This window comes from Mesoplodon bidens (genome assembly GCF_964165515.1).
Source record: "Mesoplodon bidens genome assembly, chromosome: 18".
Taxonomy (NCBI): Eukaryota; Metazoa; Chordata; class Mammalia; order Artiodactyla; family Ziphiidae; genus Mesoplodon; species Mesoplodon bidens.
Window position 1 is genome coordinate 52,332,977 of NC_138175.1, and position 12,726 is coordinate 52,345,702.

At 51.2% G+C, this 12,726-nt stretch overlaps 1 protein-coding gene across 10 annotated transcripts in view; it reads right to left on the reverse strand.

Moving 5' to 3' along the window:
* ZC3H4 (zinc finger CCCH-type containing 4) overlaps positions 1 to 12,726 on the reverse strand; it is a 43,305-nt gene that overhangs the window by 14,351 nt on the left and 16,228 nt on the right. For all 10 annotated transcript variants that reach the window (XM_081217892.1, XM_081217895.1, XM_081217890.1 and 7 more), the window contains 9 exons: positions 11,169 to 11,388; positions 10,771 to 10,881; positions 8,094 to 8,316; positions 6,575 to 6,729; positions 5,792 to 5,888; positions 5,548 to 5,687; positions 4,910 to 5,017; positions 3,209 to 3,320; positions 2,315 to 2,424 (listed from right to left, as the gene is read on the reverse strand). In XM_081217892.1, the coding sequence (XP_081074018.1) occupies positions 2,315 to 2,424; positions 3,209 to 3,320; positions 4,910 to 5,017; positions 5,548 to 5,687; positions 5,792 to 5,888; positions 6,575 to 6,729; positions 8,094 to 8,316; positions 10,771 to 10,881; positions 11,169 to 11,388 (1,276 nt within the window). The remainder of the gene's footprint in view (positions 1 to 2,314; positions 2,425 to 3,208; positions 3,321 to 4,909; positions 5,018 to 5,547; positions 5,688 to 5,791; positions 5,889 to 6,574; positions 6,730 to 8,093; positions 8,317 to 10,770; positions 10,882 to 11,168; positions 11,389 to 12,726) is intronic.

The following is a 12,726-nucleotide window of genomic DNA, read 5'->3' on the forward strand; positions in this document are numbered from 1 at the left end:
GTTTAAGTTTTACTTTCTGACCACCCAAATTCAATTCTGGAATGGTTTTTCCAGGTTCAACACTCATTTTTAACCTACTGAGACTTGACTTTAGATAGGGGATGTTACTGATACTCTCAAAATGTTTGTGGCCAGAAATGGAAATGTGCCACCTTGATTTGCTTTGAGTTTTTTTTTTGCGGTACCCGGGCCTCTCACTGCTGTGGCCTCTCCCGTTGCGGAGCACAGGCTCCAGACGCACAGCCTCAGTGGCCATGGCTCACGGGCCCAGCCGCTCCACGGCATGTGGGATCTTCCCGGACCGGGGCACGAACCCGTTTCCCCTGCCATCGGCAGGCAGACTCCCAACTACTGCGCCACTAGGGAAGCCCTGCTTTGAGTTTTTATTAGGGTGTCTAGAGCTGTGCTGTCCGATATAGTGGTCACTGGCCATGTGTGGCTACTGGGTGCCTGAAACGGGGCTATAAGTAGAAAATAAACACTAGATTCCTCAGACTTAGTACCAAAAAAAAACAAAAAACCCCCAAAATATCGTAATTATTTCATCACTTATTACCTGCTGAAGTGGTACTTTGGACATGGATATACTGAGTTAAATAAGATATACTGGTGACACTAATTTCACCTCTTTTTACTTTTTTTATGTGGCTACTAAAAAATTTAAATTTGTGGCTCTGTGGTGTTCCTACTGGACAGCACTGGTCTAGAGAGCAAACTCTGAGACACCAGCAGGGGGCAGTCCGCAGTCAGAGATTGCTTAGTTCTTCAAATGAGAAATGAAGCCGCCATGACTTTTCCCACTCCTTACCCTGTGAATGACTCACAGATTCTAGACAGCTACCAGTTTCAAAACCCTATTCCTAGGATAACAGGCCAAAGGGCCTGGCAAAGATGAGAACTTTCTCCACAAATGCTCTCCCAATGAGGAGTGGACGTTCTCTTGCTTTGCTTGTGCAGGGCTTCCCCTCAACCCCTCAGGCAGCCCCGGCCTGCATGGGTGGATTCCTGAACCTGGCTGAGGCACCGATTCCTTCCATTCTCAAAAAACAGCCAATCTCCTTAAACTTTCTGGGAACCAGAGAGAAGGCAGCAAAGCCTTTATGTGAAAGGACACGTGTTCTCGCACCCATTCACCCAGTGATGGATGTCAGGAAATCAAGGACAGGAACCGGGGGCCCCAAAGTCCTCAGCCTGACTCCTCAGGGAGAACAACAGACATGAGGATGAGTTTCAAATGTCATCTGGCTGGTAAGGAAGCCCCGATACCTCACTGGAGGAAGTCTCCCCCATCGTGAGAGCCTCCAATTGCCCCATACTTTCTCTACTACATAAAAGAATCCTTAAGACTTGGAAAGAAACGTTTGACCCTTCCATCAAAACAGAACCCATCCAGGGACTTCCCTGGTGGCACAGTGGTTAACAATCTGCCTGCCAATGCAGGGGATACGGGTTCAAGCCCTGGTCTGGGAAGATCCCACGTGCCGCAGAGCAACTAAGCCCGTGCGCCACAACTACTGAGCCTGCGCTCTAGAGCCCAGGCACCACAACTACTGAAGCCCGCGTGCCTAGAGCCCGTGCGCCGCAAAAAAGAGAAGCCACCGCAATGAGAAGCCCGCGCACTGCAACTAAGAGTAGCCCCTGCTCACTGCAACTAGAGAAAGCCCACGCACAGCAATGAAGACCCAGCACAGCCAAAAATAAAAAAAATAGTAACCTAAAAAAATAATTAAAAAACAGGGGCTTCCCTGGTGGCACAGTGGTTGAGAGTCCGCCTGCCGATGCAGGGGACACGGGTTTGTGCCCCGGTCTGGGAAGATTCCACATGCCGCGGAGCGGCTGGGCCCGTGAGCCATGGCCGCTGAGCCTGCGCGTCCGGAGCCTGTGCTCTGCAATGGGAGAGGCCACAACAGTGAGAGGCCCGCGTAAGGCAATAAATAAATAAATAAATAAATAAATAAATAACAAAACCCATCCGAAGTCTCACCTCCTCTTTGTATACCACGGGCTCTCTCTAAAGGACAGTTAAGAAATCACAAGGTATGTTTGGAGACACACCACGCAACATTCCTTTTAGGGAGCCGCCCCTCCAGGGAAAACCATCCCGACCGGAGAGAAGACACACGTGTGGTCACCTCAATTCTCCCTGCAGAGAATACAGCCCCCATTTCCTCCTCAACATGGCCCAGCTCCAATCAACGCAACTGGGGATTCTGGTCCTGCACAAAGGCCAGACAGGCGGGCTGCAATGCCAGGCCCGTGGCAGGCGCACCTCCTGGTCCCCATTAGCCATGGCTGCTGTCAGCCTGGACATTACCTTGTCCAAGAGCTCTCTGGTCTCCTCGGTCAGGGGGTCGTGAGAGAACATGCAGTCATCGCCGTTGATGCAGTTCCCGGTCGTGTGGTACAACTTACACGGAAAATCACGTTCACGGCAAGTTAAGGCAAATGCCTCACCTCATGAAACCCACCCAAGGACAGAATCCAAGCCCCTTTGTTTTAGAGACAAGGAAACTGAGGCCCAGAGAGGCGAAGTGACTGGCTCAGAGCTGCACAGCAGGTTGGCAGCTGACCCAAGATGAGACCCCGGTTCTCGACACCCCTACTCTGTAGTGCTTCCCGCCCCACCACGCTGGCCTTGAGGCTGTGTCCTCAGATCCTCACTCAACAGGAAGAGGGGAAAAGTTCAATGATTTGCCCATGGTTACACAGCCATTTGAAAAATCTCAGAAAGATAACAGGCAATGGTATAAGCCAGTCTCGAGAGTACCCTTGACCCCTGAACAACATGGGGGTTAGGGGCGCCAACTCAGTCAAAATATCTGAGTATAATTTATAATCTGTCCTCCATACCCTCAGTTCTGCATCTGTGGATCCAACCAACCACAGATCGTGTAGTACTGCAGTATTTACTACTGAAAACAAAACAATCTCTGAGTGGACCTGCAGAGTTCAAACCCATGTTGTTCAAGGGTCAACTGTATATGTAAAGGGGACACATAACGTGTGTGCCTCCGTTTAGTCATCTGCAGACTAGGAAGAGCAGACCCATCACAGGGCAGATGTGAGGGTTAAGAGATGGATGCGCAAAGCTCTTGGCACGGTACTGGCACGCGGAGCGAAAGTGTGGTGAAGACCAGCTGTTATTACCAGTAAGGAGAAAAGGAGCTCTGTACCCTCAACCAGATCAAACGTGGGCACCAAAGGATATCATGCATATAGGGGCAGTTCTCGGCTCTGGCACAAAATCCGGTGATGTAAAACTTGCACAGTTCTCGCTTCTTTGGTAGCTCGATGTCGTGGCTAAAATTACAGTGGTCTCCCTGGAAGAGAAGCAGTGAAAAGGTAAGCTGTTTGCAAAAGGAAGTACTGCTCTGTCACTGCTGAAGCACACAGGGACCAACGACAGAAACAAACCCCCACCCCGACCCCAGAAAGGGCAGGAGGCCCAGGAAAGGCAGTCACATAAATGCAGTTTCCCACCAACCTGAAACTTCTGCCACAGTGTGTGGCCCTTTCTCTTGCCCCTGCCTCCCTCCCCCATGTCCTCAGTCCTCCCGGCTCCATTCTGCTGCCTTTCACTGCTGCTTTCTAACTCTTCCTCCTCCTGCCTTCGCCTCTCTTACTCACTTACTGTTTGCTGCATAACAGCCAGTATCCAGTTTCATGCTTCTTCCTTTCTAACAGAAACCTAATTTCTAACAAAACCCCAAACTCCCCAGGGAAGACAATACTGCCCTGATTTTTTTAAAAAATCCCTTCACACAGTTTTCTTCCTCCTAGCCCTTGGATGTGATGCCTGGAGGCACAGCAGCCATTAAGCAACCATGAGGACAAAAGCCACATGCTTAAAGATGCCAGAATAAAAAGTAGGAAGGAACTTGGGTCCCCCATGGTGCCACTGACAACTGTACCAGTCCTGTAATGCCCCCGCTCCCCCGCCCCAGACTTTTTTTTTTTTTGGGCCACACCACATGGCATGCAGGATCTTAGTTCACCAACCAGGGATCAAACCCATGCCAGCCGCAGTGGAAGTGCAGAGTCCTAATCACTGGACCACCAGGGAATTCCCAAACTATTCTGAGAGACAAACGTCTATGTGTTTAAGCCAGTGGAGTTGAGTTTTCTGCTATTTATAGTCAAATTGTACAATCCAAACAAAACAACATCCAAGTAAACTGAAAAGAGAAACTGTTCTATACCCGTTCACCCATTCTCTTAGGAATAGCTACACTTTTGTTTATATATATTTCAAGTTTCTAAAAATAATATGAATTGCAACTATAATAAGGACTATTTTACACACAAACACACCTTTGTTTGAAACACAATAATATTTTTTCCTAAGACAGGTACACAGGTGCAGTACTCCCTGGGTACTTGCTTGCCAATATCTGCCTGCTGCCTGTATACCTGAATAAAAAGCTGCCTGGTTGAACTAACACTGGATTATACTTGTTTCCTTCAGAACTTTCAGGTCATTGGCCCATCTTCTGGCATTATACTCTGCTGTGAAGGTCAAGGCTGACCTCATTGACCACCTTTTCTGTCTGGATGCCTTAATGATTCCCTCTCCGACATTGAAGTTCAGTAACTCACCCAGGATATGTTACATCTTTGCACGAGCATCAATTCTAACAAAACGTTTGAGGCCATATGGATTGGGTGAAAATTTTGGCCAAAAAAAATCCTCCCAAACCAAAAAAACCCAGATGTGTCACCAATCTTGTCCTGGCTCTTCAGTCACTCTGAGGAGTGAACTAAGTCTTCCAGGCCTTCCAGGCATCTCTCAGACAATCACTCCAAGCCCACCAGAACACTGCCCCCCAGTGAGTGTGGCCTCCAGAACATTCCCAGAGGCCCATGTGTCCCTGCTCTGGGCACCCTGGTACTACTGGAACTGGCCCCTTACCCATGTGCACCGCCCTTCCACGAAGTATTTGCAGATGACTTTGCCTTTCTTGTCGGACTGCTGGTGGGGCTTGTCATGGTCACCCCTCCGGTAGCTTCCACCGCCGTCCTGTTAGGAACACAGAGTGTGACTATAAAGGGGAATGAAGAGGAAGGGTAGGGAGGGGCCTGTGGAGACGGACTCTGAGGGAGGGAAAGGGAGACAGGCTGGCTGGCAGGGATGAGCACGCCCCCGTGTAACAGGAGTGCTGACCAGCAGCTTCCATCCAGCACCCAACTCTGTGGGGTATGAGCCCCGGAGCGTGGAGCGTGGGCAGCTGAGGACTCGCGCGCCACACACCTGTGCGGGAGCACATTCATTGCAAGAAGAGGCGGCACGAGCCTTCCTGGAAAACTCTCCAGGGCTAACTCAGAGAACAGGCGACTGCAGGTGCTACAAAGCTATGGTTTTAAAAACAGAGGGTCTCACCAGCAGCGCAACCCCCATGAGAGATAATTAGTGCTGACAGGCTCTACGGGGAATGGCTGATGGGAGCAGGGGGACAGGACCAGCCTCGGAGGATAACTCATTAAAGAAAAAAAAATTTCAAGAAGGAGCCTTGAGTAAACACATCAGATGAGAACGAAGAGCCGACTTACGCCCATGTCGTCATCGTAGAAGTCCTCGTCTTCGTTCATTCCACCCTTGTTCATCCCTCCTCGGCTGCCACCTCGACCGCGGCCCCGGCCCATCCCTTTCCCTCGACCTCGGGAACCCCGGCCACGGCCTCGACTTAGCCCTGCAGAAGAGAGAAATGGCGTTAACCTGAGGCCTCTCTCCAGGACCCGAGGCCAGCAGCTGCCAGAGGAGCCCCGCTGACTCGCCCCTCGTGGCCCCGCCCACCTCGTCCTCGGCCATCCTTGGACCGGCGGTACTGGTTCAGCTCCTTGGAATAGTCGTCATAGTCCTCATCTCCCATCGGCTCCTCACTTTCTCCGTACTGGAATTCCGGAGGGAAGAGAAGCAGGAAAGTGTCACTTGGCGAACAATGTCCTGAACTATATACTCCACCCCTTTCTGCCTTTTTGTACACTCGGGACAATGTCAAACTCAGAAGAGCAAGTGAGCAACCCAGTGACTCACACCTGTGCCCCCTCTTCACACGCCACAGCCTAAGCAGTGGCTGGTCCTAGTCCTTTTGCCCTCGCAGCCTTCACTCTTAGGACTCCCAGCCCACTGGGCAGCTCCCAAAGGACAGCTGTGCAGCTAGAACAAGGGGCAGCGTGGCAAGGTCTCGGGCAGGGACCGAACAGTGAGTGTGTAGTTCTCCTCACGTGCACACGCGTTTGTGTGTGTGTACGAGGTAACTACACAGGCACCCGACTGCGAAGGCATTAAGTGCTTCGAGAGTACCCTCGGGAACCCTGTCTTCAGGGATGGGAACTAAGGTGCTCGCTGAGAGAGCGGTGAGATGAAGATGTTCTTGACAGCTCACCCTTTGGTACTTTTTCTATTCTGAACCATAGGAAGGTTTTCTCTATTCCAAATAATAAATGAACATTTCTAAACACATAAACCTGCCATCTGATGTTTTCTTTCCACCTTAGTCTTACAGACTTAGTCTTGCAGCTCACCAGCCACCTGCCCCCACTCCCACCCCCCATCCCAAGCTGGAGAAAGCCTTACTTCCATATCCTCTTCATAGAAATCCTCTTCGTCCTCTGGGTGGTCTCCTCCCACGGAGCCTCTGCCTCTGCCTCGGCTGCCCCTGCCCATGCCTCGGCCTCGAGACCCTCCGCGGCTTCCACGGCCTCGGTAGCCCCTGCCACGGCCTCGGTTGCCTGCATGGTGATTCAGACAGTGAGTGTCTGAGCAAGCAGGACCCACCAGCAGAAGAGAAGTTAACCCACTGACTACCCAAGGTCAATCATTTCCTCTTCCTCCTCCTGTTCTAAGAAGCCTTCCTGGCTGCTCTAGGCTGATTCATGGTCCCTGGGCCCCTGGACAGGGGTAGCTGAGCACCGTGGACACACGCCTGCTGTAGCACTCACTACACTACCCTGACTGAGGCACTGTCCAACACAGAGGCACCAGTCACGTGTGGCTACTGAGTACCTGAAATGTGGCTGGCCAAACTAAGAAATACTGTGAGTATAAAGTGCACACTGAATTTCAAAGACTTAGTTAAAAAAGAGAGAAAGAGAGAATATAAAATATCACGTCTATTTTGATTACACGTCGAAGTGAGATTTGGAATGTATTTATAAAATGTGTTGTTAAAATTAATTTCATGTTTCCCTTTTTTTTTTTTTTACATCTTTATTGGAGTATAATTGCTTTACAATCCTTTTACTTTTCTAATGTGACCACTAGGAAATCTGTAATTGCATGGTGGCTTGCATTGTATTTCTATTGGACAGGCTAGTCCAGAATCTCCCCAAAGAGCAGGGCCTATCTAGGGAGGAGTCTAAGAAAGACGGCCAAAAGCAAGAATGACCAGCCACTCAAACAACAAGCTGGGCCTCGAGCAGGGCTAAGAACTGCTGGGCTGGAAACTTCTGGAAGCACTCTGGGGCTGGGAAGTATCACTGGCAGGAGATGGTTCCAAGAGGCCGGGCTGGGTAGCTGTGCTCTGCCCTCCCCCACCATCCTCCGAACTGCCACAGGTTCAAGGTTCAGAGGTGTGGCAGTCCCGTGGCTGCAGTCACACTTTGTCAGGTGATGGGAGATGGGAGGCTGGGGGAGGAGGCGCCAGCTGTCAGTTACCATCCCCAGGGGTGCGAGCTGTTCCTTCTGTATCTCTTCACAGCTGACCAGGAAGTGAATTTAAAAAACAACCCTTCAGGGACTTCCCTGGTGGTCCAGTGGTTAGGACTCGGCGCGGGGTGTGGCCAAAAAAAAAAAAAAAAAACCACCACCACCACCTTGAGCCGTAGTAGTCTTCTTCTCCTTGCCTCACGCCAGTCTGGCTCCATCCCAACCACGGCTTCAGCACTGGACCCTCTTCTCACGTGGCAGAACTCCGGTCCCCTGTGCTTGGGATAGAGCTCCCTGCCTGTCTCCTTCTATGCTTATCTCAGCCCTGCATGACTGCTCATCTCTTCTCCCGGTCTTGACGCTCCGTGAGCACGCGGCCCACGAGGTCTGTCTGGCTCTGCACTGAGCGCCCAACCCCCAGCCCTGGAGGAGCAGCTGCGGGGCTCACCTCGGCCCCGGCTGCCACCCTCCTTGGCCCGCCGGTACTGGTTCAGCTCTTTGGTGAAGTCGTCGTAGTCGTCCTTGCCCATGTCCTCCTCCTCATCACCCTCGTACTCCCCGTACTGCTCGTTCTCATAGTCTTCGTACATGCCGTAGCCCTTGCTGTCCATCTTGGAGTAGGCCTTCTTGGGCAGGGGCGTGGTGTGCGACGGGGGATACTGCTGGTGGGACTGATGGGGAGAGGACAGTGAGCTGGCCCTGGGGCCTCGGATTCAGACCAAGATCCCCACTATTCCCTGAACTGGCACAGCTGTCTGGGTGTCTCTGCTGTCCCTGGGGTGAGACGCTAGCCCCCAGCCACCTGAATGAGATCTGGGCTGTTGGCCCAGATGTTTCTGTTCTTCAGAAAGAGCCACAGCTTTAAAGACAATTGAGACACACAGGCCCCATGACCCCTGAATTACTGGAGAGGGAAAAGAAGGGTGTATTTCCCAGGGAGATAGAACAATCTCATTTGGGGAGGAGGCCTGATAGGCAAGAGGGGTGCTCCTCAGTCAAAATTTTCCTGGGGCCTTAGAATTCAATTAATGACTATTTGGCAACCAAACTAGAAAACCATTTAAAATGATGCTTTCCAAAGTGTGCTAGTTCCAAGAGATACTGGATGAAGTTTAAAAATACACATACATGCACAAATGGAAGACACCAAGATGTCCTTCAATTGGTAAATGGATAAACAAACTGGTACATTCAAACAAGGGAGTATTCAACAATTAAAAGAAATAAGAAAGACATGGAGGGACTGTAAACGAATATTGTTAAGTGAAAGAAGACAATCCGGAAAAGCTACATATGAGTCCAATTAAATGACATTCTGGAACAGGCAAAACTACAGAGACAGTAAAAAGACTGGTGGTTGGGAGGGGCTTGGGGGGAGGGACTGATGAGTAGGTAAAGAAAAGAGGACTTCTATGGAATTGAAACTATTTTATATGATAGTGTATGGTGCGTATATAACAAGATGCATTTGTCAAAACCCAAAGAACTGTAAAACACGAAGGGGGACCCTAATGTAAACTATGGACTCTAATCAAATACGTACCAACGCTGGCTGAACAATTACAACAAACGTGCCACACTAATGCAAGACATTAAAAACTGGGGTAAAAACTGGGGAACTGGGTGGGGTGGGGTGGGTAGGGAACTGGACTACCTGCTCCATTTTCTCCAAACCTAAAACTGCTCTAAAAACAACAGGGTCGGGCTTCCCTGGTGGCGCAGTGGTTGAGAGTCCGCCTGCCGATGCAGGGGACACGGGTTCGTGCCCCGGTCCAGGAGGATCCCACATGCCGCGGAGCGGCTGGGCCCGTGGGCCGTGGCCGCTGGGCCTGTGCGTCCGGAGCCTGTGCTCTGCGACGGGAGAGGCCACAGCGGTGGGAGGCCCGCGTACCGCAAAAAACAAACAAACAAACAAACAAACAAAAAACAGGGTCCTACTGCATAGCACAGGGAACTATATTCAATATCCTGTGACAAACCACAATGGAAAAGAATATGAAGAAAGAATATGTGTACATATAACTAAGTCACCTTGCTATACAGAAGAAATTAACACAACACTGTAAATCAACTATATTCAATAAAATTAAAAAAATAAAACTACTCTAAAGATAAAGTCTATTCATTTAAAAAAATCCACACTCATTATCAAAAAAAAGAAAACATAAAACATGGAGATGTACACAACTACTTTAGCAGATCCTTTTATTTTTGGCTGCAATGGGTTTTCGTTGCGGTGCGCAGGCTTAGTCGCCCCACGGCACATGGGATCTTAGTTCCCCGACCAGGGATCGAACCCGTGTCCCCTGCATTGGAGGGTGGATTCTTAACCACTGGACCACGAGGGAAGTCCCACTTTAGCAGATCTTAAAATGCCTCAACCCCTAGTTCCCAATCAAAGCTGGTGGTGTTCTCTCCATTCCCGGCTGCCCTCAGGTTTAAAGTCTGAATCTACATTAGTAGATCAATGTCAACTCTTATTCCTTACAAAAAATTATGTTATGATGGATGATGCTGAGTTACAGGATACCTTTAAGAACTACTAACTTTAAAAATACTTTTTATCAAAATTTGAAAATCTATGTTGATTTACTTCTTACTGGTTTTACCTGAGGAAAATAAAACAATATACAAACCGGACAAAAAATTTAAATTTATGCTTAAGCTCAGTGGTATATAACTTCTGACCCCACAACATCCGAGATGATTTACTCCCATAACCGTTTCATTCTCTTGCCAACTTTCCACAAAAGGACACTGCTGAACAGCGGAAAAGTCAGCTCTCACAGGGGCAAATCATCATCCTTCTTGGGGACAGGGGATATGACGAGCCCTGCCAAGGCCACGGGAAAAGGTAGCATAGAGAAGTATGGCAATCAGCCACTGACTGGGCTCAACCCCAGCTCCTGTACTTCAGAGCCGTGCAACCTGGCTGAAGTTCTCGAAGTCTTAGTGTCCTCACCTATAAAGCGGGGATAAAAACAATACCTAATCTTGCAGAATTAAAATCAGTGTAAAGTGCCACGTATGAATGCCCAGCACACAGCCAGTGTTCAGGAAACATGGGCGATTTCATTACCCCCGGCTCCGAGCCCCATGGGGGTCCCTGACCGGCAGTCACTCACCGGCGCGTAGGGGGGGCTGTACTCTCTGTACTTGCGGTGCCCCTTCTCGCTGGGGCTGAAATCCGAGTCATCTGAGAAGTCAGAGAAGTCATCGCTGGAAGAAGCGTGGCGCTGCAAGGACAGGGGCAGAGGATTAGAGCTTCTGCGGAGGGCTGGCCACCTGCACAGCCACTGCTGGAATGTGCCGGAAGGGCTCCGTGCGAAACGCCTCACCTAGGGGCATCTAGCAGCAATGGAGCATGAGCTACCAACTCTTTTAGAAAAGGTCTTTATCCAATTTGGGGAAAGGAAAAACAGCCCGATTAAGAGTACCCTCCGGCCTGACAAGATGCGCTCGGCCCCTGGGGCCCTCAGCTGGGCCCAGCGCCAGGAGGCCCAGCACATCCGCCAGGACCTACTTTGTGCTTGGATTTCCTCCTCTTCTTGGACCTCCTCTTCTCCTTCTCCCGCTCTTTCTTGCGTTTCCGCTTCAGCCTCCGGTGAGACTTCTCCTCATCTGAGTCGCTGTGGTGCTTCTCCCCCTTCTCCTTCCGGCTCCTCTCGGGGCCTCCGGAGGCGTCCTGGGTCTCCTCCGCCCCATCATCCTCCAGTTCGCCTTCTTCCAACTCACCATCCTCCCTACGAACCAACCCCAAAGCCGACGTGAGCATGGAGTTTGAGGGGAGAGCCGCGGGGGCTGTGGGCTGGCCCAGGGCGATGGGAACGCGGGGCCCAGCGCTGAGGGCGAGAGGCCCCGGGGAGACGGGGCGGACCCCAAAGGGCTGCATCGGCTCTGTCTGTCCCAGCGGGGGGCGGGGGGGGTGTCCGTGGATGCCAGAGGTGCTGCCACGAGCGAACAGGCTCCGGTCCCTGGGTTTCGAGGCCTGACCGCTCCACCAGCTCCACGGCTCTGGGCCAGAGGTGGGGAGCTGAGCAGGTGGAGAGAGGGGAAGGGTCCCAGGCCCCTCCTGACGCGCCCACATGAGGGCTCACCCCCACCTGCTGCTGGCCTCCTTGCTTCCCACCTGACTTGCCTCACCTCCGGGTATCCCTTCTGGCTCCCTGTCCTACGACTTCCTGACTCTGCCAAATCCCCCACATGTCACCCCAATCTCCCTTACTTTACAAAATAAAAGCACTCTCCACATGTGACAGATGCTGCTGACAGGACGTTCTGAACATCAAAATATGTACAGGGTGGGGGGTGGGGGTGGGGGATAAATGGGTTAAGAAAGGAGCAGCTGGAAAAATAATCCAGTTTTTGAGCCAAACCCACAGACACAGTTCTCACAAGTGCAGGAGTTGCTTTAAAAAAATAAACAAATGTAAAAAAATGTCAAAAGCTCCTCAAGTTCCTCATGCATGACGATGCCTTCCTTCTCCATTAACTAAGACCCACAAAGAGAATGAGAAGATAAAGAGTAATATAATGAACCCAGGACCTAAAAGGCTAACCACAGAGAGAACTAATCTAGGCCACAAAGGCCTCGGCCGTTCAGATGGGAGCCGGTCAGCGTGGGAACAAGCTCACCAGGCGAGCCCAGCCCCTGGAGCCCTGAAGGTTCTCACAGGCTCTGTGGAGAAACAACTGCCGACCTCTGAGGATCCTCCACGGCCCTCTCCCTCGCACTGCTCCCTTTGTGCGCCTCCACCTGCTCCCCCCAACAAGGGGATCCTTCCGTTAACTCTCACTCCCAATTCAGAGGGGTCGGGGCAGCTTCAAACCCAAATGGTACAGCCCCACGGTTACCCTGGCAGAGGTCAAGGGCAGCTCTCAAACACAGAATGCAGGACCAAAAACTCCCCCCGACGTTTCAAAGGAAGCAGTACAGAGAGGTGACCGATGGGTGCCTTGTGCTGTTCCCCTGGAACCGCCAGGCTGTCGTGGGCCAGCCCAGAGGGAAGACGCCGAGTCAACTGCGGCAGAGGCAGGAGGCGGCATGCCTGACAAGTGAGGCATCTTCTGGCTTGGGTGCG